A 25,243-nucleotide genomic window follows, 5' to 3' on the forward strand; every position below is an offset into this window, starting at 1 on the left:
AAAGGTCACAGGTTCGTTCGATTCCTGGTTAGGGCACGTGCCTGGGTTGCAGGTTCAGTCCCTGAGAATCAACTGATTGATGTTTCTCTCCCTCTCTTTCTCCCTTCCCCTCTCTCTAAAAATAATAAATACTTTAAAAATGTACATGCATGCATATACTCTTCCTATTATTTTGAAAAATTCCTGATGGTTTCAATCACTATAGCCATTTTTTTCCTATAGCTTTTTTAGGAATTTTAAAAAGATTTTATTTATTTTAGAGGGGAAGAGAGGGAGAGAAACATCAATGTGTGGTTGCCTCTCAAGCACCCCCACTGGGGACCGGGCCTGCAACCCAGGCATGTGCCCTGACTGGGAATTAAACCAACTATCCTTTGATTCACAGGCCTGCACTCAATCCATTGAGCCACACCAGCCAGGGCAGCTTTTTAAATACATTTATTATAAAGCACTTTTCTGTTAATTCTATTACCTAGAATTGTTTGTGGATCTGTTTCTGTTGACTGAATCTGATTTTTTTTCCTCTTGACTCAATTACATTTACCTGTTTCTCTGCACGTCTGGTATTTTTCTTGTATTTCAGACATCGCGGATAATGTGCCATAGAAACCCTGGGTTCTGGTATAATTCTCTGAAAAGTGTTTTGTTGTTGTTGTTTTCCTCTCGGTAGAGTTGAATTACTGGAAGATCACCATGACCGTGTGGAGGCTTGGCTTTAAATTTTATCTGGGCAGCCCTGGCTGGTATAGTTCAGTGGACTGAGTGTGGGCTGCGAACCAAAGGGTCTTTGGTTCTATTCCCAGTCGGCACATGCCTGGGTTGCAGGCCAAGTCTCTCATTTAGGGATGTGCAAGAGGCAACCACACATTGATGTTTCTCTCCTCTTTCTCCCTCCCTTCTCCTCTCTCTAAAAATAAATAAAACCTTTTAAAAAATAAACTTTATCTGGGCAGATATACTTTGATTTTTCCCACAGTCTTGGTGCAAATCCCTTATTTCTAGAACATAGTCTTTATTCCCAAGGTAAGGCCCTTTTAGGGTTAAATGGAAAATTAGGTGTTTACCAAGCCTTCCCTGGAGTTGCCAGAAAATGAATCTTCTCACTTCTATGCCCTTTCAGCTCTGTCTTTTCCTGGGATCCTGGGATTTTACCCACACACGTGCAGTTCATGCCAGCCATCTATTGGAAGAGAACTGCAGCTTCCCGCCTCTCACCCACTGAGGATCCAGACTACCCAGCATCCCCCCCTCAATTATCAGCTGTAGCAAACTCATCGTCTTCCTCCTGGAGCCAATAAGACTATAACAGCTTCTTGAGGTCTGGCTGAGTAGAGAGAGCCCTCAGAGGATTTTAAAGATTTTAGAGATAGGGGAAGAGAGGGAGACATCGATGTGAAACAAATACATCGATCAGTTGCCTCTTGCAACCCCCCACCCCAACTGGGGAATCAGCCCGCAACCCAGGCATTTGCCCTGACTGGGATTCGAACCCATGACTTTTAGGTTCTCAGGCTGGCATTCAATCCACTAAACCACACCAGCCAGGACCCTCAGGGAATTTTAAGAACTGCCTCTCCTCAGTTTCCACCTGCTTTTTGTCCTCCAGTGCCTCAGACCTAGATGTTTCATATATGTTGTCCACATTTCATAATGCATGGGGGTTCTGCAGTTACTGGAAGTGGAAACACTACCTTTTGACTTTTGAACCTATAATCGAATAATTTGTTCCAAAAGCAAACCATTAAAACACGACAAGCGGACAAAATTAAATATTAAGGCTTACTGTAAAGGAGCCGATTCTTTGACGGTTAATTAAGCCAGAGGATTCCTTTTAAGTGACATCGCACTCACCTGGGCTCCACCCGCACGCCACGCCCCCGCCGTCCAGACCCCGCCCCATTCACGCCGCACCGCCCTGGTCGCGCCCGTTTCCATGGCGACGCGGCACTAGGCCGGGCCTGCCCGGCCACCCAGTGGACACGCAGCGGCAGCAGCTACGGAGATATGAGTTTGGCAGGGGTGGTGGCCGGGCAGCGGCCCCCCAGCTCGGGGATCCCGAGCTCCTGGGGGACGTCGCGTCCGCGCCAACGCCAGCCCCCAGGCCTCCAGCACCCGGGGCAACACAACGCGCAAGTCGGGCTCAACGAGGCGCAGAAGCGGGTACTGGACCTGGAGAAAAGCCTGCAGTTCCTGCAGCAGCAGCACTCAGAGACTCTGGTCAAACTTCACGAGGAGATTGAGCACCTGAAGCGAGAGAACAAGGGTGAGTCCGGGGGGCAGGGCCAGGGCGGGGCAGGGGCGGTGCGCCCCCGCTCGGTAGGGCCCCGAGATACCCAAAGACCTGCCTCCCTGCTTTCAGCACCGAAACAGTACATGGACTCTACACAGTTCTCGGAGTACGCAGGACAGCAAGCCCCACCCCCGAGTCATACCACATGAGTTCCGACTCCCTGCCCCAGGCCAAAAAACCTGGCCTCGGTCATGTGGGAGGTGCCCTCCTGGTCATCTGCCCATCTGGCGGGGGCGGGTCTGGCAGCGTCATTTCCCTGGGCGACCCAGCCAGCCTTCTCTGTAGGCAGGGCCTCCACCTCGTTTTAAGAACTTTTTAGAGGAGTAAAACATTCCCCTGAAAGTACCAGGATACAGCTGAGTGAATTTTCCCACTCTAAGCCACCCAGATCAAGGGCAGGCATGCTGGCCCCAGAAGGGTCCTGGGGCCCTATCCAGGTCCTCCCCAGACAGCTTGGGCCCTGTGCCCTGTGTAGGACAGACCTCCCTTCCTACCTACACCCCTTGAGGCTCCTACGCTGCCTGAGCCAGGCCTGAAGCAGAACTTGAGGCCTCCACCACTGGACCTTGTGCCTCTCTCCGGCCTTCCTCACACTCTAGCTCTCTGCCCACACATCTAGGCCTGCCTAGGTTTCTCACTCCCCTCCTTTCTCCTGCTGCCCCTACCCAGAGTGCCAGGCACGCCAACACAGGGTCTCCATCCTGTCAGGACCCTCCCTCCCCTTGTCTTCATGAGTCTCACCCCGGTCCCTTCCTGACACAGGCCAGATGGGGATGGCCGGTGGGTTGGACATCACTTGGCTGGTGCACTGACTACACTGGCTCATCCATGGCCAGGGGCTCCTGGAAAGCTGGGTAGTCGTGACTTCCTGCACCACTGGGACCAAGCCCCCACCTGGCAGATGGTTGCCCTGTAGGCGTCGTGGATGAATGGTGCGATTTCAGGCGAGGCTCTCATGCAGGGGCTTTGGCTCAGGGAATAGCCAGAGGCATTCCGGCCCTAGGGTGCCCAAAGCAAAGGCTTGGCCCATGGTGCCTTGTCCCTGAGGCCTCTTAGGGACTCAACTGGGAGGGAGTGGTTAGGGCAGGCCAAGTGCTTCTCAAAATGGCTGTGACCTGGAAAACGATGAGAACCTGTGCTTGCTTTCAGAGCTCCATTACAAGCTGATAATGAATCAGAAGCAGCAGAAGAAAGGTAAGACTGAAGCCCTCGGTGCCTGATGGGAAGTCACCACTACCAAGAGCAGCCCCTCCAGACTGCCTGTGCCCACCCAGCGGCCCTGGCCCAGGCGCTGTCCTCGCGGTGAGGGGCCCTGGAGGATCTGGACAGATAGGCACCACTGCCCCCAGCCACAGCCTGGGTGACGAGCACAAAGGCGCCACTCTCAGGGAGCCCAAGGTCAGAAGTCTGAACAGTAGGGTCAGTGAGCAGAACAGCTGCAGGTGGGGGGTTGCCTGCACCCTCCCCCTGCCCTCCCCAACCTCATTGCCTCTTAGCTTGCTGCGCTGGCCTGCTCCAGGTCCCTCTGAAATGCTGGGGAGCCCAGCACAACCCTGTGGCTCTGGTCCCTCACTCACTGGGACAGATGGGGGGCGGAGGAATCCTGCCTGCCATCTCAAAAGCAACTATGGGCGCTGGGAGAAGGAGCAGCCACTTGTCTAAGGCCCTTCCCCCAGCCTAGCCCAGGCTCTCTTAGGCTGGTTCTCCCCACTAACCTTTGCAGCCAGGCCTGAGCCTGGGAGGTAATCCGAGTGGTGATGGTGCCAGCCTGGAATGCCCCAGTGTGAGGGGCACCCAGGGATCTCTCTTCCTGAGGGACACACAGAGAATGGAGTGGTGGGAGCCCTTCCCCAGTGGGGCAGAGCAGCTCCAGTGAGCTGCCCTAGGCACACAGTGATGCCCAGTCAGCAGACAGGGGGTCTCTGGTGGGACATCAGGAGAGGTTGTACTCCTTTGAGACCTGCAACTTCTAGGATCCCAAGCCTCCTGCTGTGTGGAGGGCCTTTCAGGAAGCCACTTTTCCCACGGTCTTGCTCCCTAGGCACTGGCTGTGTCTGGAGCTGCCTCACCAGAGCGTTGGGGAGGGCTCTGCATGAATGCCTGGGCCCAGGAGCTGCAAGGCCAGCAGACAGGCATGATGCGCCCGGCCCCTTGCTGTGCAGAAGCTGCTGGGGAAGCCAGGACCCAAGCGTCACTGTTGCCATCTTGGGTTGACCCCTGCACATTTGCCCACAGGTAGCATCTCCAATTCCAGCTTTCAGTCCAGCAAGCCCACCTCAAATTCAGCGGTGTCAGGTGAGCATGCTCAGTGTGCTCAAGGTGGGGGCAAGTGCCCCGCTGTTGGGCAGCCCTGGGGTGGGAGTGCCTTTGCTAGGCCCCTCGGACTTGAGGGTTAAGGGGCAACTGAAGGGAGCCAAACAGGGTGTGGTGAGCTGAAACCACCAGCAGGGGGCTGAGGTGGGGTGGGACAAGACTGGGGGGCCCGCCAAAGGGAGGCTGCAAAGACTCCGTGGGCCTGGCTGCAAAAATATGTCATTTCAATGAGGGGAACAAGGTCCCAAGGCAGGCCCACCCCGGAGTGGGATGGTGGGCAGGCAGATTCACTGACAGACTCTTTGTGTGGTCTTCTGGGGAGGGGTTGTGAGCTGGCTGCCCCCAGAAGCCCTGCGTGTAGTGTGCCCACGAAGCAGGCAGGACGCAGGGGCACTGGCCCTGCCCAGAGTCCTGGGCTGTGGTGTCCTCTGCAGCCTGAGGGCAGTTCAGAGCCTCTGCTCCCCACTGTCTGCCCCGGGAGGCCAGGCATCCCGAGGAGCAGCAGCCCGGTGCTCTCAGTAGGACCCAGGCAGCCCGTGGACCTTGTCCTTGGAAAGCAAACCTGTGCGGGCTGGGTCAAGGTCCCATTCGGTTTCATTTTGCCCCAAGCGGGGTGCTGCTTCAGAGTCAGGACAGCCTGTGGGGCCCACCCTGCCCCCAGCATTTTCCAAACCCTGGGAGGAGACTGGCCTCGTTTTCTGTGTCAGAGCGTTCAGCAGGCACCGCCCACAGGCTTCATCTTCAGACCCTCATTCTTTCCCAGCAGGAAGCTCTGTTATCATCTCTTTACCAGGAGGAAACTGAGGCAGGGGGCAGGGGCTCCTTGGGCACACACCCCTGATCCTGGAGGACTTGGGCACCAGCGCTTGAGGCCCGCAGTGACTGGCCTTGTCTGGGTCTGACCTATAGCCAACCCTCAAGGCAAGGCCAGGCCGCAGCCCAGCTCAAAGAAGCAAGAGTTGAAAGCTGAGATTCCCCAGAAGACGGACCTGGAGGAGAAGAACTCCGTTGCTGCCCTGCTTCACAGCAGCAAGGTGGACAAAGTCGCCGGGACACAGGGGCTGGCCAAGTAAGGCACTTAGTAGGTTCGCAACCGTGAACCCACCCACGGCTTTGCCTTCTGACTGGGCTGGCCTCCAGCATGAACCAGGTTGGGGGGCCTGCCGGATGCCTGTGTTGACCTCAGCCCACAAGAGGGGCCAGCAGCAGCCCCTAAACCACTGTCTCAAAGAGTTTAACCTCCAAATGAGTGCTTTGCGTCAGGAATAGTGAGTCAGGCTCCCAGGCCCCACCCTGGGAAACTCACTTGGCCCCTGGAAGGCAGGACACCCCAGTTTTTGAAAGTTCCCTGGAAAGCAGCAGTGAGTCTGGACTTTGCACCAGAAAAGGAGACCCCGTTGTCCCCCAGGTAGCAGAGCCAACGGGACAGGCTCCTGCTTCTCTGCACAGTCCTTAGAGTCCCCCGTGACCAGTTCTACTGGGTTTGGGGTCAGGACAGCTTGAACCACATCTGACCCTTAGTACACCTCGAGAGGGGAGGAAGAGACGGGCCTGAGACCCCCACCTGAGGCCTGGAGCACCCTGGCCAGCAGAAGGCACCCGGGCCCCTGAGGAGGCTGTGTTGACGCCCCTCTTCCCTGCGCTGGCCTCACGTTGGTGAGGGCGCTGCCCTGAGAGTTGGTGGGCGGTGAGGCCAAGCCCGGCAGGCTGCCTCTGGGCTGCTGTATGACCATTTCAGAGATGAAGAAGTGAAGACCTTCAATCCAGAGGCCACCGTTGCGGCGGGCAGTCAGCACAAGGGCAAGCAGGTGATGGGGGCACACCCCGTGATGAGCCTGCCCCCGCATTTGCGCAAACCCACCTCGATTCAGCAGTGTGAGGTCATCATCCGCCAGCTGTGGAATGCCAACCTCCTGCAGGCCCAAGAGGTAAGGCTTGGGTGGTGGGGGGCGGCCCTGGAGTCTCCACGGCCTCGGCCACCATGCCTCTTCCCCTGCCTTTCAGCTGCAGCATCTCAAGTCTCTCCTGGAAGGGACCCAGAGGTCGTCCCAGGTGACACCTGAGGAGCCTGGCCCAAAATCCACGTAAGTGCCCGGTGTGGCTCTTCCCCAGCACAGTGGGGCCCCGACTGCTTGGGGCTCACTGCTGCTCTCCCTTCATCAGGGACCAGGAAGCCTCGCAGCTCCCCAAGGTCCCCACCAAGGGTGTCTCTAAGAAATGGTGAGTCCCAGGGGCACGGGGTGGGTGGGGGACCTGCAAGGAGAGGAGGGCCGGCCCAGCACAGAGCACGCCCTGGCAGCCACTTGCAGGCAGGTCTCTGCTGCCCTCCGCCCCCACCAGCCTGATCCTGAGCCCGATGCCTGGGACGGAGCGTGCCATACTGCCCGCACTGAAGCAGACCCTGAAGAATAACTTTGCCGAACGGCAGAAAAGGCTGCAGGTGGTGCAGAGCCGACGGCTGCACCGCTCCATGCTCTGACTGCCCCCGTGCGGGACCACAGCTGGAGACACCGGCCCTCTCCAGGTAGCGTTCCCAAAGCATTCTAGTGCCACATAAACCAAACTGACTGCAGACAAGGTCCTTGGTCTCAAGACTGAGAAACTTTATTTTCTTGCTCGGTATTTTGCTATTCTGCATTTACACAAAGACGTGTTAAAAGTATTACCCCACCTGTAGAAGACGAAATAAAGCTTGTTTCTCCCAGTCCTGAGTCTGGTCCCTCGCTGGCTGTCAGGCACTGCTGCTCTGGGAGGGCCCCAGCTCTGTGCCCTATAATGAGGGGGGCCGTCTGGCGGCTGCCCTGGAGACGAGCTCAGGCGGAGCACGCATCCGGGTGGGAGCGCAGGGCCATTTCCCGGCCTGCAGCCAGAGGAGAGGCGGCCTTCCAGGCACACGTGCACTGACTCCTGCCTGACCAGACACTCCTTGGGCAAGACGGCGTCCTCCAGCCTCAGAGACAGCTTGAGTCCCTCGACTGACAAACAGCTGAGAAGCCGCTCCTCCAAGCCCACTGTCCTCTGTCGGGGCTGGGGACCTACCCTGTGACGTCCCTACACCGTGAGGGCCAGACGTCAACCCCTCAAGTGCCAGCACAGCAGCTTCATCCTCTGTCTCCCAGGGGCGGCCAATTCCGTGCCGCACCTCCCTGGACAGGACAGTCGTCCTGGCCCCACCGGCCGACCCTCAGGGCTCATCTCTGCCTCGTCCGGCTTCAGGGAGCAGGGGCTTTGCCGAGGACCCGGAGGGGAACTGGGGCGAGGCATCGATAGTCAGAGGAGGGGGAACTGAGGTCTGGGTGTCCATGGCCATCTCCAAGGTGGGGAACTTGGCTCAGACCTGACAGAGTCCCTCACTGAAGACAATCATGGGGTGGGGGTGGGGGGCACAGCGACAAATTCATGACAGACACAGGAATAATACATTTATTATAAGAATCACACACGATAAGGTAGTGCACATAAAAAAGAGGGCCGGCTGATGTCCCATCAGCGAGTCCTCACTCTCTGGAGCGGCTCTGAGGACGCCAGGCCCAGAGAATGGCGCCCCGGCCCTAAGTGAGCCCGCTAGTGCACAGGTGCCAGAGACAGGATCCCCCAGACGCCTCTGCCCCCAGCACCCCACAGTGCTCAGCAGGCTCCCAGGGCTGGAAGGGAAGAGCCATGAGTGTGAGGTTCAGCTGGTAGTGGGGACTCGCCACCACCCACAGGCCAGACTTCCCTCTGAGTCGCAGCCAGCGCCCCTGGATGCAGGAGCCTCCTCGCGGCGTGCCGCGTGTGCCAACGGCGGCAAACTCTGGGCCCGGCACTGTGGTCAGGGAATCGTGTGTGTCTGACGGGTTTCCTACGTTCGCCCTGTCCCCTACAGAGACGGGCAGAGTGTTTCCTGGGCACACACACGGGGCTCTAACAAGGCCCTGCCTTCTCCCCCGCGATGCGGAGAAGGACACGGGCCCTGCAGAAGCCAGAGGGACAGCAGCCCGAGGAGCGCAGGCCCGGGGGGCGTCTGCCCCCCTGGAGAAACTCTCACCGCCACCACCGATGCAGCCAGCTCCGCAGCCACCTGTCCCAGTCCTGTACAAGTGTGGGAAAATGGCTGGTAGGTCCCCAAGGCAGGAGATAAAAGCAGGAAAGCTAACCTAAGTCCAGGCTCCCTAAAAGAGCCAACAGCTAGAAGTGTCTGACACGAGACGTGTGTCCTCTGTGGCCCCAACAAGGCTGCCAGCTGACCCCATGGTCCCGGTGGGCTGGCAGCCCGAGATGCAGCAGTGGTGACGGCTAGGCAGCTGAGAGGCAGGCCTGGTGGATGCTCTGCGCCCAGGTGTTGAGCAGGGCTGTGACCGAGTGCTTGTCGGGGAGCTGCAGCAGCCTCGAGGTCATGAATCGGTGCACCGACTGCAGGAAGGGGTTGGCGTCTGCAACAGAGCAGCGGGCGTGAGCACCATGCCCTTTGCCAGGACAGCGTGGCACCAGGCCTGACCCTGGCCCACACGAGCAGCTCCCGTGGGGGGCTGGGGAGAACCTGCTCTCGCAGGCACAGGGCTGGCATCTGGGGCACGTCACACAGCCACTGGGGATGCCATGTCCTGTGCACCGCTGGCTCTCCCTGGCCCACATGTCACTGGAGAACTGGAACATGAATGCCCTGGAGCCCAGGGTTTTCCCTCAGGGACAGCCTCGGGGTGCAGGTCCCGGTCCCCTGTGTGCCAGGTCTGAGCCTCAGGGGACTGTCACTATCACTGAAACTCTCTGGGCCTCTTGCCATAGCGCCATGTCACCCAGATGGGTCCCCATGAGCCCAAGCTCCTGCCTGCTCCCCCATGTCAGCCTGGCAGAGGCCCCAGGGGCCGCTGGAACAGCTGGACCGCTCACCCCTCACTTATTGGACATGGACACCCTGCAGTTGCAGGACAGGCAAAGGGACACAATGGGGGCAGAGACCCTTCTTTCTCCAGTAGTGACTGCTGGGCAACCTGCTCTTGTCCACAAAGGGGGAGCCAGAGGAGGGGAGGGAAGGGCCATGCTTGGGGGGGGTGCACATGGAGAAAAGCTGGGTTGCCCAGAGCTGACCCCCACCTGCCTTGGGTCCCTAGGAGCAGCCGAGAGGCCTCCCCGCAGCCACCCGGGCGCACTCACCGTACTGCCACTGCCGGTCAATCCACAGCGGGCTCTGGGCGGGGTAGTCGGCGGGCACACTGAGCTCCAGCGGCGGCACGTTTGGGAGGTCCTTGTCGTCTGCAACACAAGAGGCTGTGCCTGTGACCCTGCACAGCCTGCCTCCCAGCCCTGTTCTGGTGAGGCTGCAAAGCCCAGCAGCCACTGACTCTCAGGTTTCCACACCTGGACAGGAGGGGGCTGCCCTGGCAGCGGGGGAAGGTGAGAGTGCATGGGCGCATGGTCCGGCCCTCGGTAGGTGTCCTGGGGCCAGGTGTGTCAGGATCAAGGACAACGCAGGCAGACTCCTGAGAGGGACAGAAGGGCTGTGGGCCTGGGGCTGGGGTGTGATCCTGCGTGTCTGTGGGCAGCTGAGCACTGCGTGGAGCACAGTCCTGCCGGGGCCAGTTCTGAGGCAAGGCCTGGAAGTCCGTGTGCCCGGGGCACCACGGCCCGGACACAGGGCGGAACCCTGGGGCCGAGCTGCGGGGCTCCCTCCCTGTCGGCCCCGCCCTCCCCGGGTACTCACGCAGGTTGCAGATCAGGTGGACGGTGCCGTTGTTGCTGCAGTGAGAAGGGTCCAAGTTCACCAGGAACTTGGGGTCTAATCGGGCCACCTCCCCCTGGAGCACGTTGGGGATACTCTGCCGCTCGTCCTCTTCAAACTTACGTTTCCGGGCACACACCACTGGCAGCCTGGAGAGGCAACCATGGTGACCACACTGGGCCGAGCTGCGGCCTGCGGCTCGCCATCCGCCGCCCACCTCAAGGCTCAGCCCTGGGCTGTACACACGTGGGGGGTGGGCCGTGGATGGCCGTCATGGCTGGCATGAACGTGCGGTACAGAGAATGGTTGAAGACGGGCGAGCGGATGTTGGCCAGGACAGCGTCCAGGAGCGGCTGGCACAGGTACTGCTGTTTGGTTGGCGGTACCGGGGGCGGTGGGGGCGTGGGCTGGAACAAGATGGGTGGGATAAGCAGCCCACTCTTGGGAAGGCTCTCCAGACCCCAAGGCCCTCATCCTTACTTACAGCCAGACTTCCCAAGGCTCCCCCACCACCTCCAACTCCTGCAGACAAAGGTGGCCAATCCTGGACACATTCTCCCCAGGTCCCCTCCCATGGGGGCCTGGCCTGGCCTGGCCTGGCACCCGGCAAGTGGAAGCAGGATGGTGGAGGCAGCTCACAGAAAAACCCACAAGCCTGGGGGATGGAGGCAGCACCCACAGCTGGAGGGCGATTTCTCCCACATCCCCACCACCCACAGCAGACCTACCTGGAATAAGGCTCCAGGCAGGGTCCCCAGGCTGAGCCCTGACATTCCCAGGGGTGCCTGCGGCCCTCTGAACTCCACCAGGCCACAGCGCCTCACTCACCACTGCCATGTCATTCTTGAGTTTCTCCAGGGCGATCTCACACTTCTGTAGAGTCTTCAGGGGGCACCTGCGGGGGGAGGGCACGTGCTGACCCTCTGTGCTGGAGGATGGGGGAGCTGGCAGTTCTCACGTGCTAACTGCAACCACACCCATCCTCCCCAGACAGAGCCAGCTCAGGGACCTTGGCCACTGGGACCCTCCACAGGAACCTCAGCCATCTGACCAGCCACTCCCAGACCCAGAGTCTAAGGTGTGGTGATCCCACCCCCAGGAGCTGCTCAGTCCTGGTCAGCAGAACAAGGCACAGGCGTGATGGGCCACGGAGTGGGAACCAGGGCCTGGAGCCCCAGTGAGGAGGGGTCGAGCCGAGAAGGCCTGGCAGGCCATCAGGCTCTAACGGGCCCATCCTGCAGTGCCTAGCATTCTGCCCAGAAAAGCAAAGCGGGATGACCTCTCAGGAGCAGAAAACCGCCTGAGCCCAGGGAAGTAGCCTGAAGGCCAGTCCACGTGTGCGGTCTCGTGGCACTGCCCAAGCTCGGCGCTACGGAAGGGGCACGGTGCCATGCCGAGAACGTGGCTCTCCACTGCCCCCCAGGTGCTTCTGAAGACACTGTCTTATTTCACATTCACAGCTAACGCATGAGGGCCCCCGCTGCCCCTTGTGCAGATCGGGGACTGAGACACCGTGGCTTGTCCAAGGCTACTGGCCAGTCAGGGGCAGGGCTGAAAGTCAGACTGAGGTCTGTCTCATGCGGCCAGATTAGTGAGGGTCACCGCAACCCAGAGCTGGCCAACGGCCCTATGAGACACAGCTGTGACGGCCACAGGGTAGAAGGGTGAGGACCCCAGGCCCTTTCTCTAAACTGCACTGCCCTAGGCTGGGCCGGCCGAGCAGCCAGGGGCCCGCCCTGAGCCATGGGCACAGCGCTGCCCTTCCCCTGGGGGCCTGAGGACAAAGCTCACCGCTTGGAGGGGTCTGTCAGGATGTCCAAAAGGCTCTTCATCTTACTCAGGTCCTTTTTTCTGTCTGGAACAGAAGCAGGGACACTAAGGCACAGCCTGGGGATCTGCAGGCCCTGCCCCAATCCCCGGCAGGCCCCACCTTCACCTTCATTCTTGTCGATCTTGTTGATCATACGGCGCAGCGGCTCGATGTACTTGGACAGTTGCTTCAGCTTGTCCAGGTACTGCTGCTCCTCGGCCTGGCTGGAGCCCGCCGGGCTCATGACGGAGCTGGGGTTCACTGCAGGGCACGGCCCTGTGAGCGCAGCCCGCACACAGAGGCCCGGCTCTCTGCAAACCCTCCAGGAGGGGCACTTGGGCTCCCTGGGGTGTGCGTTTGCTCACCCCCTTACAAGGGGGGCCTCATGAAGATCTTCATGAGGGGTGGCCCTCGGCACCTCAACTCCCAGGGCGGTCTGTGGGTGACCTGACTGGACCCCAGGCTACACACCCCACACTGAGCCCCACTTACCAGGGGTGTTTAAAGGTCCCGGGGAGGGTACACTGAAGTTCTGCGGGGTGCGCGCCGTCACTGGACTCTGGGAAGGCTGCGGTGAGGGGCTGGGCAAGAAGCTGCTTGGGGATGGGGCGGGGCCGGAGCTGCAGCGAAGTCAAAGGGAGTGTGTCTGTGGGCTGTGGGCACCAGTGGGGCCCCTCCCTGTGAGCCAGACGGTGGGGTACCCTGGCAGGGCCTACCTGACGTTGGAGTTGGGCTGTGAGCTGGGCTGGCCGGGCTGTGGGGACGGCTGGGGTGGAGGGGGCATCGACTGTGGCGTCTGCACCTGCTGGCCAGGCGACGGCGACGACAGCATGGTGAGGCTGTTCTGGCTGACCTGGAAGTGGAGGGGGCTCAGCCTGCTCACCTGCCACACACTCTCACTCCTGCTGCCTCGTGTGCCCACCCACCCAGACTCAAGGGCCCCACCTGCACGCGCAGCCCCTTCTCTCCCTCACAGCCTCGCCGCACACCCTTGTCCCTCTTTGAGGCCCTGCTTCTCAAGCACTGATACAGGCACAAGCCCCACCTCGTGGGCGCACACACACGCACACGGCGACCAAGGCCAGGCTGGGCGGCCCTCGCTCCACGGTGGGAGGCCCAGGAAGCACTGGGCCTTCTGTGTTGGGACAGGACGCCCCCATGTCCCTGACTCATGGGTGTGGGAGACTGCAGAGCACAAGGCCGGGGAAGGCTTACGGCCTCAATGTGTGCTTGCTTCTGTGGGCCCTGCTCTGACGGGCGAGACCACCTTCCCTGCTTCCCTGAGCGCTGCCATCCCCGGTCACAGGGGAAACTGCTCTTGCACTTGGTGGGAGCACGGTGGCCCCTGCATCAGCCCTCACCAGCACGCCTCGCCGGGGGCTCCTCAGGCCGGACCCACAGGTCCCACTGAGAGACGTGAGTGGCTTGGTGTCATTCTCAGAAGCCATTTATTTCCTTACCTGCAGAGCCGGGGCTCACCCCACTCCTGCAGTCCTCACTGAGGAAGACACAACAGTCAACTGCACCAGTGTCATCACTAGGACAAATGCCCTATGAGCCCGTGAACTCCACGGGGTGGAGCCACTCTGCCCCAGGAGTCAGGCACAAGGATGTGTGAAACCGCCACTTTCTGGAGAAGCTCGAGATGGCAATTCCGGCAGCTGAGGACGATGCCTGCTGGCCAGCCCAGGATAACCAGCATCTCCCGGGACGAGCGAGGCAGAGAGCTGCCTCTTCCGGTGCTCAGTGATGGTGGCAGAAAGGCCTGGCCCCTCGACACATTGGGATCACTCCAAAGGCCCTGCCAGCCTCAGCGCTCCCAAGGGTTGGCAGCGGCTTCACCCACAGCCCAGTCAACCTCCTGCAAGCACCTCCTCAGAGGCTAATTTCTATAGCCCTGCCCATGTCCCACCTCCTGAATGGCCCATTTCTACAGGCCGACTCTGCCCTCTGCCAGGGCACTCTGGACACGGTGTGGTCGGAGGCCTGGGCTTCACACAGCTCCCCCACAAGCTGCTGCACCGTGGCACCGGGAGTACGGGGTCAGGATCGCTTGGGGGGGATTGCTGCATCTCAGTCCTCCCATCAGGGAGCGGGAGGGAACATTTGGCAGGGCCCGGCTCCCACCGGGAACACAGGATGCCACCCTCCTCACCGCCTACCCCACTGGCTGGGCAGGGTGGGCCCAGGCCCTGCCCTGTCTCTTGTATGGCCTGAACAAGATCCAGGAAGGAAATGGACTGCCCCTCCTGTTCTCCGGCTTCCTATCCCATTCCACTGAGTGTGCACGACGGAGCTGCAGTGGGTACAGAGGACACACCATGACACTTCCAACACGGTTGGGTCAGAAAGACACAAACCCAAGCCAGATGGGCTGTTCCCACCCCTTGTGACCAGACCCCTGGCTGGGAGTGGAGGGGCTGCACTGAGGGAGCTGGAGGGGAGCAACGTGGTCGCAGGTGCTCACACTGACCCAGCAGGGCCGCACACGGGGCCTGGAGCGGCCCAGCTGGCAACCGAGCAAAGAAGCTTTCCCTCTGGGTAGGACTCACCCTCGTCGCAGCCCCTGCACTAGGAAACACACTCTAGAATCTACTCAAGGGCCAACAAGGTCCCAGGACTAGGAAGATGAACAGGCTGCCTTGGAAAAGCCTGACAACCACATATGGTGCCCAGGAGGGGAAGTGAAGGCCCTAGGGCCCCACCCCAGGCCTGGCCCGTCAGGCATGGACGCCCTCCCTGTTAAGCCCTGCTCCTCTCCTGCCCCAGCCCCGACCTTTTCCAGACTCCAAGCTGTTGCCACTCTCTGCTGCCCTAGAGTCCCTGAAGCTGCCTCTTGCCTTACCCTCTTCCTACCCACAGGTCAAAGCCCTTCGCCTGGCCTCGCCCTGACCGCCTGGGCCGTACCAGCTCCCCACCTGCCCAAGAGAAGTGCTTCTGCCTCTGCTCAAGCAGCTGTCCCTTCTAGAAGGTGTCCAGCTCTTGCCTGTAGCTTCAGGCTGGTGTTTCTTTGAAGCAGAATGAGGCACCTGCTGGCACAAGGCCACCACAGTGGGGAGGCCACTGGACAGCCCACTTTCCACAAAAATGTCTGAGACCATACAGGGTGGACAAAAATAGGTTTACCGTTGTGAGTACACAAAACACAAGGTTCATTCTTGTGTGATTATTTACTAATGATTGTATTATTTTCCCTACGAACAACTGTAAACCTACTTTTTAAAAAAGGATTTTATTTATTTTTTAGAGAGAGGAGGGAGAAAAAGTGGGAGAGAAACACTGATCTCACAGCCCCCAACCAGGGACCTGGCCTGCAACCCAGGCACGTGCCCTGACCGGGTATCGAACTGGCAACCTTTGGTCACCAGGCTGGCACTCAGACCACTGAGCCATGGCAGCCAGGGCGTGCAAACCTACTTTTGCCCCACCTTGTATGTTAAGATGCTCCCTCAGCACTCAGACTGTGGGGAAGCAGGGCGCACTTTGCCCACAGCCTCTGCTTTTGGGTTCCGTGGAGCCACCGACACTCATGGCTCCCAAGGCACGAGTCAGAGGATCGGAGACACGGTGAGGCCAGCCTGCCCAGGCTGCGGGCACGAGCTCAGTGGTTCTGCCTCTTCCCCAAGCCCACCTCTTGTGTCCAGCCCCGGGCTCCACCCTTCTGGCCACTGTGGCCACCACTCTCAAGGCTGCTAAGGGAAACCCCTTGGCCTCCGACATCCAATCCAGATCCATGCACCTGACAGGTCCTCTGGAAAAATGCACAGTTCCTGTTGGCAGCAAACATTACTCCTCACAGGTTTTCAGGATGCCTCTCCAGGCGCCGGTGCTGCGGGGCCCCAAGCTCCCGGGACGCCCAAGTCCTGAGTCACCAATGGCACACCTGGGATGGGATGCAGTCACCCAAAGGCTCATGTCAAGAAAAAACTGGCCTAGTGAGGCAGCGAACAAGACAGTAACCCTGGTCTTCAGGTTCTCACTGGGTCCAATTGGCCTCTGGGACAGAGGAGAGCAACACTGTTCCCTCCATTCCGTGATGAGCCACCAGGGGGGCGCCACATTCCAGCTCTACATCTCTCACCTCTCTGGCACCCTCTGCCGCAGGCATGGGCATGGCTCTCCGAGCTACTGGCGAAGCCACAGAGTGCTGCCCATTCCAGGGGGGGAGCTGGAGTGCCACCCCATCACCCGCACATCACACACAGGAAGTGAAAGCTCAGAGGAAACTGGTTTACTCGAGGTCACCTGGCTAGTGGGAAAGGTGGGGAGTCCAGGCACCTTGGTGCCATCTGCGTCCCAGGGGAAGCAAGGGCAAGTGGAAAGGCGGCCTTCAGGGAAGCAGACGGAAGGCAGGGTGGATGCAAAGAGCACGCAAGGGGCAAGCAAACAGGCAGGCAGGCGGCGGGGCTGGAGGGTAGGGAGGCTGCATGGAAACCTCCAGGGAGGCTGAGGGCACCTCGCACTGCAGCCCTCCTGGGACCCTCAGCACCCATCGGACATCCTAGGGACTGCCCCATGCGCCTGGCCTCCTGCACACAGTGTGTCCCCAGAGTCACTTTCCAGAGCAGTGTGGGTCCCACTGTGGAGCCGCCTGCTTACACCCACCAAGGGAGTGTTGGGACAGAAAGCCATGTCATCTCTGAACTCCCACCTGCGGGCACTGTGTCCCGCACGTGTCTGGCACAGAATTCCACTCGGTTACAGCCATTCGCATCTGTGAAGCATTCGTGCCACAAGATGAAGAGGCAGCCGGGGGCTGGGGGCCGGGTTGGGAGAGGCAGAGACAAAGGAGCCCTGTCTCAAGGAGGGCTGATGGAAGAAGAGCTGGCATTCTGTTCTGTTTTCTTGAACCCAATTTGTTGCCAAAGGTCCCAAGTAGGCACAGCAGGTGCTGAGCACTGCCCGCCAGGGGCTATGTGCTGGGGGGCTGGGGGCAGAAGACAGCAGCCACATGACAGGCTGTGTACACGTGCCAAGGTCTGGGGGTGCTGGCTGCTGAGAGCTTAGGTAGGACCCCTACTGGGACAGCAGGGGTGACTCCTGGCTATGTTTCAATAATACATTCTTAGAATAAACTCTCTTTTCTCAGAAGGGACAGGATTAGAAATACACTGGCACAAAATCGGCTGCACACTGGTTCTGGAACCTGCTCTGCGGCCAGCTGAATGCCCAGAGTGTCCCTGGCCCTGTGTGTGTGTGGGGGGGGGGGGGATTGAGGGGAGAGCGGGTTAAGCCCTGGGATGTCAGGGAAGGGCCACTGTCTCCTAGGACTGTAGATGCATCTCCCTTACATCAGAAAATGAACGTTCAAGTTTTGGCAAATCTGAGGTTTTCACAGCAAACCCACTAAAATGAAAAGAAAGTCCATAAGATAAGGAAACCTTATCTCCATTTTATCCTCAGAATCTTAGACTGGTGCCTGGCCCATGGAATGCACGTGCCTGTTTGTTACACAAAAACACCACGGAAGAATTCCGAATTCCCTCATAATGAAGAACCAGAAATTCACATCCCTGAAAAAGTGTGAGGTGCACAGAGGCCTTCATCCACCTGGACGGAGGGTGTGAGCAGTGAATTCTCCACGCGACTCGGGAAATGCCGCGACAGCACGGCCTGGCGACTTTCCGTGTCTTGGACTGACCAGTCCAGCAGTCCGCACTGACCGGCATGACCGCCGCTAACTTCCCCACGGGACTTCCGGGCACTCGAAATGTAACTGAACTGACTGTAACTCGAGGAACTGAACTTTTAGTTTTACTTCATTTAATTAATTTAAATGTAAATAGCCATGTGTGGCGAGTAGCGACAGTGTTAGACGGCACGGCCCTGGAAAGCGAAACTATGCTTAGCTCCTGTTTTGTCTGACCACAGAAATGACAACAGCAGGACCGTCTGAAAGGCCAACATTAAAAAAATATTTTGCTCCCACATTCTCCAGAAAATGAAAACATCAGAACTATCCAAAACATTACAGCACAAACAGCCCAGACATTTACTCACATCCCCTCAAGAAACGAGCAGGCTCTGGCCTCGTGTGGGCTGGGCCGGGCACTGAGAGCCCCTGCGAAGGGAGTCACAGAGGTTACGGTGGCCTCGCCAAGGCGCTCGGAGGACCCCGAGCTTCCCAGGGGCCCTGGGCACCGCCCCGTAAATACCTGTGCTGAGGGCTGTCCGCCCAAAGGGATGGAGCTGGACTGGATGGCAGACACGGCGGTGGTGGGCGGGAACCGGGCTGTTACTTGCATCCCGCCTTGAGCCAAGGCCGCGGTGATCATCTTGAGGACAGAGGGACAACAGACAAGGTGATCGCAACAAAGAAACGCAGTGCGGGGGCAGGCGGAGAGGGGTGTGCAGCCTCCGTGACGAGGGTGAGGGGCCTCCAGGGGCGAGGGGCAGCCTGGTCTGTGTTCGAGCCCACGGCGTTGAGGCTCCTCGAGGTACCGCCAGGAATGCGTCCCGCAGCCCCTCCTGTTGAGCGGGCCGCCCTCCCTCAACAAGCCTCTGACCTGCGGATGCGCCCGCAGAGCCTTCAAGGCCAGACCTAGAGGGTTGGGGGTGGTGTTTCTGGGAGGCCAGGCTCCTGGGACAGACTCGGGAAAAGCACACTCCACCAAAGCTGGTCAGGGGAGTGTCGTCTGCCACTGAACTGGAGAAGGTGTCCCGGCCAGCCGGCCACGGCACCTTTCCTTCCCAATATCCACGGCCTCATGAAAACACTGCCGAGGGCCTGGACTCAAACTGTCCTGCTCTCCTCCAGGAGTCTGGGTTTCTTCCGGGGAACTAGTTTGTAACCAAAATCAGGGGGAGGTCGGCAAGGGATGCCTGGGACCCTGCCTGAAGCCTCCAGCTCTTGAGAAGGTGCACCTCTCCCGACAACATGGGCCAGCTTGTCCCTGATATACAAGACGACTCCAGACCCGAGAACCCCAGCACACACTGGGGCCACCCTCCTCAACAACCCCGACTTCCGCAAGTGCCCAGGCAGCCCCGCTGAGTCCCGGCCTGGCTCGCACTGACGGGAGTGGGTGGTCCCCTGAGGCCTGGTCACTCTCACTCTGGGCTCTGAGCTGAGGGTGGGGACCAGGCCTGCGCACACTCACAACTGTTCAGATGAAATAAAACTGAAACAACGCAGCCCCTCGGAAAGGAAGTGGGAGGATCCACGGAAAAACAAAACATGTGTCCCAGGAGGCTGTGAGCCAGCCCATGAGACGGAGGTGGGGGTGATGGCCATTCAGTCCGTGCGGTGAGGTGTGCCAGGACAGAGCTCTGACGCCATGGGGAGGCCTGAGGGCCGACCTCTGGCGTCACAAGTGCACCCCACACTCACATCCATGGTGGCATGCAGCAGGCACTGCAAGCTTCGCATGATACGCAGTAGTAGATTCCAACCTGAACCTCCCCACAGCTTCGGGAGGGGGCGGTGCGCACACAGGACTGGAAGCAGACATTCTTGCAACCGCCCCAATGAAAGAACTACCTGGTGGCGGGGCGGGGGGTGGGGGTGGGGTGAGGAAGCTATTATGGTGTCTGCCAAACACAAGCAAGGTCCTAAAGAGCCCAACACTCACCAGCCAATCAGACACAAAGCAGGGTGCTGGCGAGGGCGTGAGGACGGGAAGCCTCGGAGAAGCTTGGCTCTCCCCACACCCGGGGTGGGGCAGAAAGCCCCTCTGTCCTGGGCACGGCTCTCAGCCCACGGTCAGACGGGGTAACAGCGAACAGTGTCCGTCACAAGTGCCGGCGCACTGCACTTGGAGGAGCCCCTCTGAGCCCAGGGGCCACGCGGCAGGGCTCCTTCCAGAGGGACAGAGGCCTGGAAGTAAGTCGGGCGGTGCGAGAGAGTTGCAAGTTTTCTTCCAGGAAAAAACAAAAGTAATAAGGAATGAAAGTTTAAATCTAATTTGCTGCTGACTGGTTTTCTTCTGAGAACTCCTGGGAGGAAAACACATTTTCTTTTAACCGCAGGTTCTAATGAAAAGGCAGCAGTAGTGTTTACTGGATCAGACAGGCCAGGCAGCGAACGCCCAGTGGCTGACTCTCCCAGTCTCCCAGATGACTGCCTTTCCCTGCCTCCCACACACATCTACCCAGAAAGGGGTTCGGCCTCCATCCCGAAGGCTGTGGGCCTGGCTCCCCCTTGGTCACTGGGCTGCAGGGCCCGGGAGAAGGAGGGGGCTTCATGCAGGGCGCCACGTCAGGGAAGTACCTTTGACGGTGACTCTTTGTAATGAGAATTAGTTACGTTTCCACAAACCGAAAGAATAGAATATTAAAAGATAAAAACAGGGACTGTTCGGAAAGGGAGACACATTCTGTTCTGGTTTTATCTGCGGCCACAGGTAACATTTGGGAAAGAAACAGACATTAGTGCGGCTACCCCGTGTACTCGAGCAAATCCCGCTGTGGCACAGGTGGCATCCGTTTCTTCACTCACAAGAGTGACGTCAGACACGAGAGCCAGGCACATGTGCACTATGTACACCAGTTTTCCTGGAACACCAAAACCCCAAACTCAGGCCGCGGCTGAGCCCTGCGGAGTGTCCAGCAAGGCCCCCCTTTCCTTCTCTGGGAGCAGCCTCGAGGGACAAGGCATGCAGGCTGCTGGCTCCGGCTCGGACTCCCCACTCCTGTCGAGGAACCAGCGCTTGCCCCTGCATACAGCCGCTTACATACGCAGACTGCGACCCGTGGCTGCTGTGTCCTGATGTGTGGCCACCGCACAGGAGTCCTAGCTTGTGTCTTCGAACTTCTGGTATATGACTGGCTGATACAGTTCGAGGACACCCAGTGACTCAGTGACTCACTTCCAGGAAGTGTCAGGAAACAACCCACAACCCAGCCAGGCATCAGGACACACATCGCTGGTAACAGCAGAAAACTAAAAATATTATCAGGATCCAAAAACAGGATAGTAATTAAGGTCAGTAGGATAACACTACCCATAACATAATGTTGACTGAGAGATTTCAATGACAGAACATTTTACTTCTGCTGTAACGTGACGAGGAAATGAGCCCTGCAGAACCCTACGTATGCCCTGTGACCGTGACTACGCAAGAACTGAGGACGCCGTACTGTCCTGCCCTGAAATGCTCCCCTTGTTTAGCGTTCTCTCAACTACTTTTCATTTTTAGTCACCACATATTTTTACAAGTTTTTGGGTCAGAGTACCTCTTGCTTTGTCCACTGTGCTGACCACCGTTGCAAAGGAAGGCTGTGAATCCAGTGACATCACCCCCCACCCCAGAGAGCTTGTCCCACCCTGGGGCCCCCACTGCTAACAGAAAGCAGGGATGCCGGCCGACCAGCACCCACTGCCGGCCACGAGCCCAGAGATGAACCAGCAGACCAGGACAGAGGACTGCTGAGGCCTGCGTCCGGGCTGAGAGGCAGAACACGGACACGCACTCGCACGCCCAGGCTTCAAGAACACCCCCTCTGCCACCAGCACCTGGGAACCCTTCCGCGGGCCACACTCTGCCCGATGCCGGGCTGTGACCCGTTGGAATGAGGTGGACATCGCTCCTAAAAACACACTGGAGGCGCACTCTTCGCAACACCAAACCCACCTGTAAGTACTCAGGTGGTGTTCTCCTTCACCCACCCCCTCAGCTACCGGAGTCCCACCTGAAAAGAGGCCCAGTCCCCCCACCCCCCACCCCGAGCACTGCCTGCCAGCAGCCCGGTGTGCTCCACCCACAGGGAAAGAAGGTTCCTATGAATCAAGGTTACTCTAGAAGTGACTGAGCCCACGGCTGAGCCCACAGTCAAGCTCCCAAGCTGGCCGGACCGAAACCTCCAGCAGAAGGGCAGAGGGCCTGCTGGGAAAAGCAGTGCCGAGCACGGGTTCGCTGCAGGGCACCGAGCGCACACAATTGCGTTTGCTTTGGGAGGGCGGTGAGACGCCAGGACGTTACATGGAGTAGACTCCCTTCAGCTGGAAGCCCAGGAATGAGCCAGTAGGATGGGCCCAGACCACCGTAACTCATCTGCTGTTCCACAGCGGCGCATTCCCAAACACTGTGGAAGTGGAATGAAGAGGGAAGTTCTGCTTTAGAACCGCCCACTGCACAGTAAAAAAGGTCAAGCCTCTCACTTTCCTACAAGACTGGATCCGAGAACCAGAAGTTTCCATTAAGAATGGTCCTGGGGCAGAAGAGGGAGGGTCACAAAGTGGCAAGGGCAGTGGCTTTGGTGGGCTGGGTGGGTCGTGGTTCTAGACAGGCACCACCTCCTTCTCTGCATGAGACACCAAGAGTGGGGAGTCCTAGGAGACCTGAGGACAAGCCCAGGACTCACGCGGTGGCCGCAGAAACGGACTCCGACCTGGTCACAAGGGGAGCCACCCCCCTCCCCCATTCCAGATGTGAAGTCCAGGCTGTGTTTTGCACAAGACCATGTCTGGGCAAGCTGGTGACCTAGGGGACTCTGGGCCCAGGTCATTTGGTGCAGCAACCCTGGAGGCCGCTAGGCTGACTCAGCTACATCCACAAACCTCAGGCCCCTCGTCGGCAAGCTTCTCCCCAGGCAGCTTCCCGAGACTCCAGCAACGCAGCTGGGACCAGGAAAGACAGCTTCTGAGCTCACAGGGAAATGTCATCTGACACCGAAGGAGCACACCAGTCCCCCAGTGGTCAACACATGGTCCTATGCACCAGCAGGGAGCTCAGCACACTCACAGGGTCGGCACCAGCGCAAGGGCCAGGGGGTGTATCTAGGGAGAAGTCACAGGGCCAATCTCTAACTCCCCCGGGGCCAACGAGAATCTCCCTCTATCAGGAAAGATGGCGCAAAGCCTCCTCCACCCCACTGACATCCAGTACAGAGGGTAGACGTGGCAGGCCTTGGCCACATTCCCCAGTACAGGGGGTGAGCACCAGGAGTCAGCCAGACAGGGGGCCACAGCGTAAGCCTGCGCCATCAGCTGGAGCAAGACACTGCCATTCTCGTGCTTTCCCCAGTTTCTGCAGAGCTACTGTCCACCCCCTGCCAGCCCTGTGCTCAGAGCTGACAGAGGCATGGGACTGCAATGCCCCCCTCTCCACTGAGTGGTCTCAGAAGAAGGAAAGAGGTAATGAAGGACATCAGAGGAGAGGGGGAACGACATGTGCAGTTGGGGGACCCAGACATAATCAAGCAGAGCTGGTTACCCCATGAGCACAGGGACCAGCTCCAGGAAAGCTGGCGTCTCACAAAGTGCCGGGGAAGAGGAGCCCCATGCTTTACCAACCTGGCCCCCGATCCAACCAGGACCCTGGCCACATTGCACAAAAATCCAGCTCCATTCCCAAGTGGACATGCACCTGCTAGCAACTACAGCTCTTGGCTCTGACGGCCCTCACCTGGACTCCAGAACCCACTATCTGGGGCGCCTGAGCTGTCGGCACCGCTGTCTGCTGCTGCACCTGGGGCTGTGCCTGTGGCTGCTGCACCACCATCGGAGCGCGGACCTGAAGGAAGAAGGGAGGGAGAATGCAGCTGGAGCCAGAGAGAACAGAGCACCCACTATCTCTGGGGGAGCTTTGAATCTCTAGGCTTTTCCTGAGGAGGACAGGATCATTATGACTTTGCTGGGTATGTCACTTTACTGGCCATTCCTTATCATCCCCTAGCCCATCAGAAATGTCCCATACCAGCCTGGCTCTGAGTTGGCACAGCTGGGCCACCTCCTCTAACTCAGGTGAGAAGTGCAGCCTTCCCACTGAGGTGTCACCATCAGCTACCACTGCAAGCAAACAAATGGCCCCAACTGCACAGCCCAGTCTGCTCCACCTCTGGGCCAAGCACGCTAACAGTCTACCAGAGTCCCACATGGAGCCCTGACGCCTCAGAGGAGACCAGGGTGGCTGGCTCCCAGGAGACAGGTGTGCCCGCACCTGCTCCTCACAACCACTGCTAGCTTTTCAGCCTGTCCCTGAGGGCCTCCTATTCACCTACCACTCGGTTCAGGCCTAGCCTGTCCCGACTCCAGTCAATGAATCACAAATAGAAAAGGCCGTGAAAACCAAGGAAGTGAGCCAAAATAATAAATAAACCCACTCCCCCCCCAAAAAAACATGAAAATGGCCCCTTGATGCAGCTACTCCTAAATCGGTGACAATATGCTGTCATCTGTGTGAATGTCACTGACTGAATCTTTGAACAGAGATGCCTAATGAGAAAGTAACGTTTTATATTAATATCCCGCTAAGAAATATGGTAACGATAGGTATCTTTGATCCGGAGCTCTGAACAGCTAAGCAAATCACCGTGGATACTCAATGGAGGCAACATGTCCTCCTCACAGTGAGAGTGCACACACTCTGTCCATCTAATTGTCCATGATGCTAAAATGGCCATGGCCACCACCGAAAGGGGCCACGCTGCTTGGAAGACAAATTGTTATCCCAGGGGCAGGGCACCCTCCGTGTAGCACGCCGGAGCTCTTAGAATGCACACTCCTTCACTGAGTCAGAAGGAGAGGCCAGCATGGGGAAGGGTCACCCAAGTTCCCTGTACTTGAAGAGAGGGTGTGCCACTACAGCTAAGGAGCCCCAGAAATTGCTCATGGCCACTGGCTGCATGTGATATGAGAGAAGAGCTGTGACCCACCACGAGTCACACGTACTCACAAGTTTCAGCTGTGGTTGGGCGTACAGCATCTGCCCAGGGAGGGCTGGAGCCTGCGACACCAAAGGCTGGGTCTGTGACTGTGGCGGGAGCTGCGATGGTTGGTTCTGAGCGACTGGTGGTTGCTGGGGCTGCGGTTGGGGCTGGTGGTGCTGTGGGTGGTGCATCTGTTGCAGCTGCTGAGGCAGGGCCTGGGAGAGGGGAGGCTGCGGCTGCTGCATTGGTGGCTGCTGTATTGGAGGCTGGGCCTGCAAAGCCTGCTGCTGTTGCTGCTGCTGCTGCAGCTGCAACTGTGCCATCCTCTGTAGCTGCTGCTGCTGCTGCTGTATCTAGGGGCAGAACAAGCAGCACCCCGTCACCACATCAGCCTCTGGGCCCTGTGCCAGCCTTGCCCCCAGGAAGCCTGCCCTCACAGGGGGCAGAGGGAGCACTTCCCACAGGATACTGAGGACACACACCCTGGACAGCAGAAGCTGGTCCACCCCTAGGCCTGGTGGGCCAAAAGAAGATTCAAGGGAAA

General features: G+C 58.8%; 2 protein-coding genes across 4 annotated transcripts in view; one reads left to right on the forward strand and one right to left on the reverse strand.

Annotated features, from left to right (window-relative positions):
* Window positions 1-1,948: 1,948 nt before the first annotated feature.
* Window positions 1,949-7,675, forward strand: CCDC74B (coiled-coil domain containing 74B). The gene is made up of 8 exons (XM_045819757.1): window positions 1,949-2,263; window positions 3,440-3,484; window positions 4,526-4,585; window positions 5,513-5,672; window positions 6,342-6,531; window positions 6,608-6,687; window positions 6,767-6,823; window positions 6,944-7,675. Exons 1-8 carry the CDS (start codon window positions 2,005-2,007, stop codon window positions 7,080-7,082), a joined length of 990 nt encoding a protein of 329 aa, XP_045675713.1. The 5' UTR covers window positions 1,949-2,004; the 3' UTR covers window positions 7,083-7,675.
* Window positions 7,676-8,012: 337 nt separating this feature from the next.
* The window catches only part of MED15 (mediator complex subunit 15), a 54,665-nt gene continuing 37,434 nt past the window's right edge, over window positions 8,013-25,243 (reverse strand). For 2 of the 3 annotated variants that reach the window (XM_045819753.1, XM_045819755.1), the window contains 12 exons: window positions 24,726-25,052; window positions 23,457-23,564; window positions 18,267-18,386; window positions 12,828-12,964; window positions 12,604-12,731; window positions 12,238-12,372; window positions 12,093-12,156; window positions 11,130-11,196; window positions 10,548-10,708; window positions 10,284-10,450; window positions 9,737-9,835; window positions 8,013-9,015 (listed from right to left, as the gene is read on the reverse strand). In XM_045819753.1, coding sequence (XP_045675709.1) covers window positions 8,879-9,015; window positions 9,737-9,835; window positions 10,284-10,450; window positions 10,548-10,708; window positions 11,130-11,196; window positions 12,093-12,156; window positions 12,238-12,372; window positions 12,604-12,731; window positions 12,828-12,964; window positions 18,267-18,386; window positions 23,457-23,564; window positions 24,726-25,052 — 1,650 coding nt within the window. In that variant the 3' untranslated portion in view covers window positions 8,013-8,878. The remainder of the gene's footprint in view (window positions 9,016-9,736; window positions 9,836-10,283; window positions 10,451-10,547; window positions 10,709-11,129; window positions 11,197-12,092; window positions 12,157-12,237; window positions 12,373-12,603; window positions 12,732-12,827; window positions 12,965-18,266; window positions 18,387-23,456; window positions 23,565-24,725; window positions 25,053-25,243) is intronic. The other variant, XM_045819754.1, reaches the window with a different exon arrangement.

The sequence above is a fragment of the Phyllostomus hastatus genome, unplaced genomic scaffold, assembly GCF_019186645.2.
Source record: "Phyllostomus hastatus isolate PE091 unplaced genomic scaffold, TTU_PhHast_1.1 phas_scaffold_387, whole genome shotgun sequence".
NCBI classification, from domain to species: Eukaryota; Metazoa; Chordata; class Mammalia; order Chiroptera; family Phyllostomidae; genus Phyllostomus; species Phyllostomus hastatus.

Bases quoted from the DNA above. Each gene is read 5' to 3' on its own strand.
- CCDC74B (XM_045819757.1), top strand. From the start codon at position 2,005: ATGAGTTTGGCAGGGGTGGTGGCCGGGCAGCGGCCCCCCAGCTCGGGG. The intron at 5,673-6,341 runs GTAAGGCACTTA...TGACCATTTCAG, and splicing joins GGGACACAGGGGCTGGCCAA to AGATGAAGAAGTGAAGACCT. The intron at 6,824-6,943 runs GTGAGTCCCAGG...CGCCCCCACCAG, and splicing joins AAGGGTGTCTCTAAGAAATG to CCTGATCCTGAGCCCGATGC.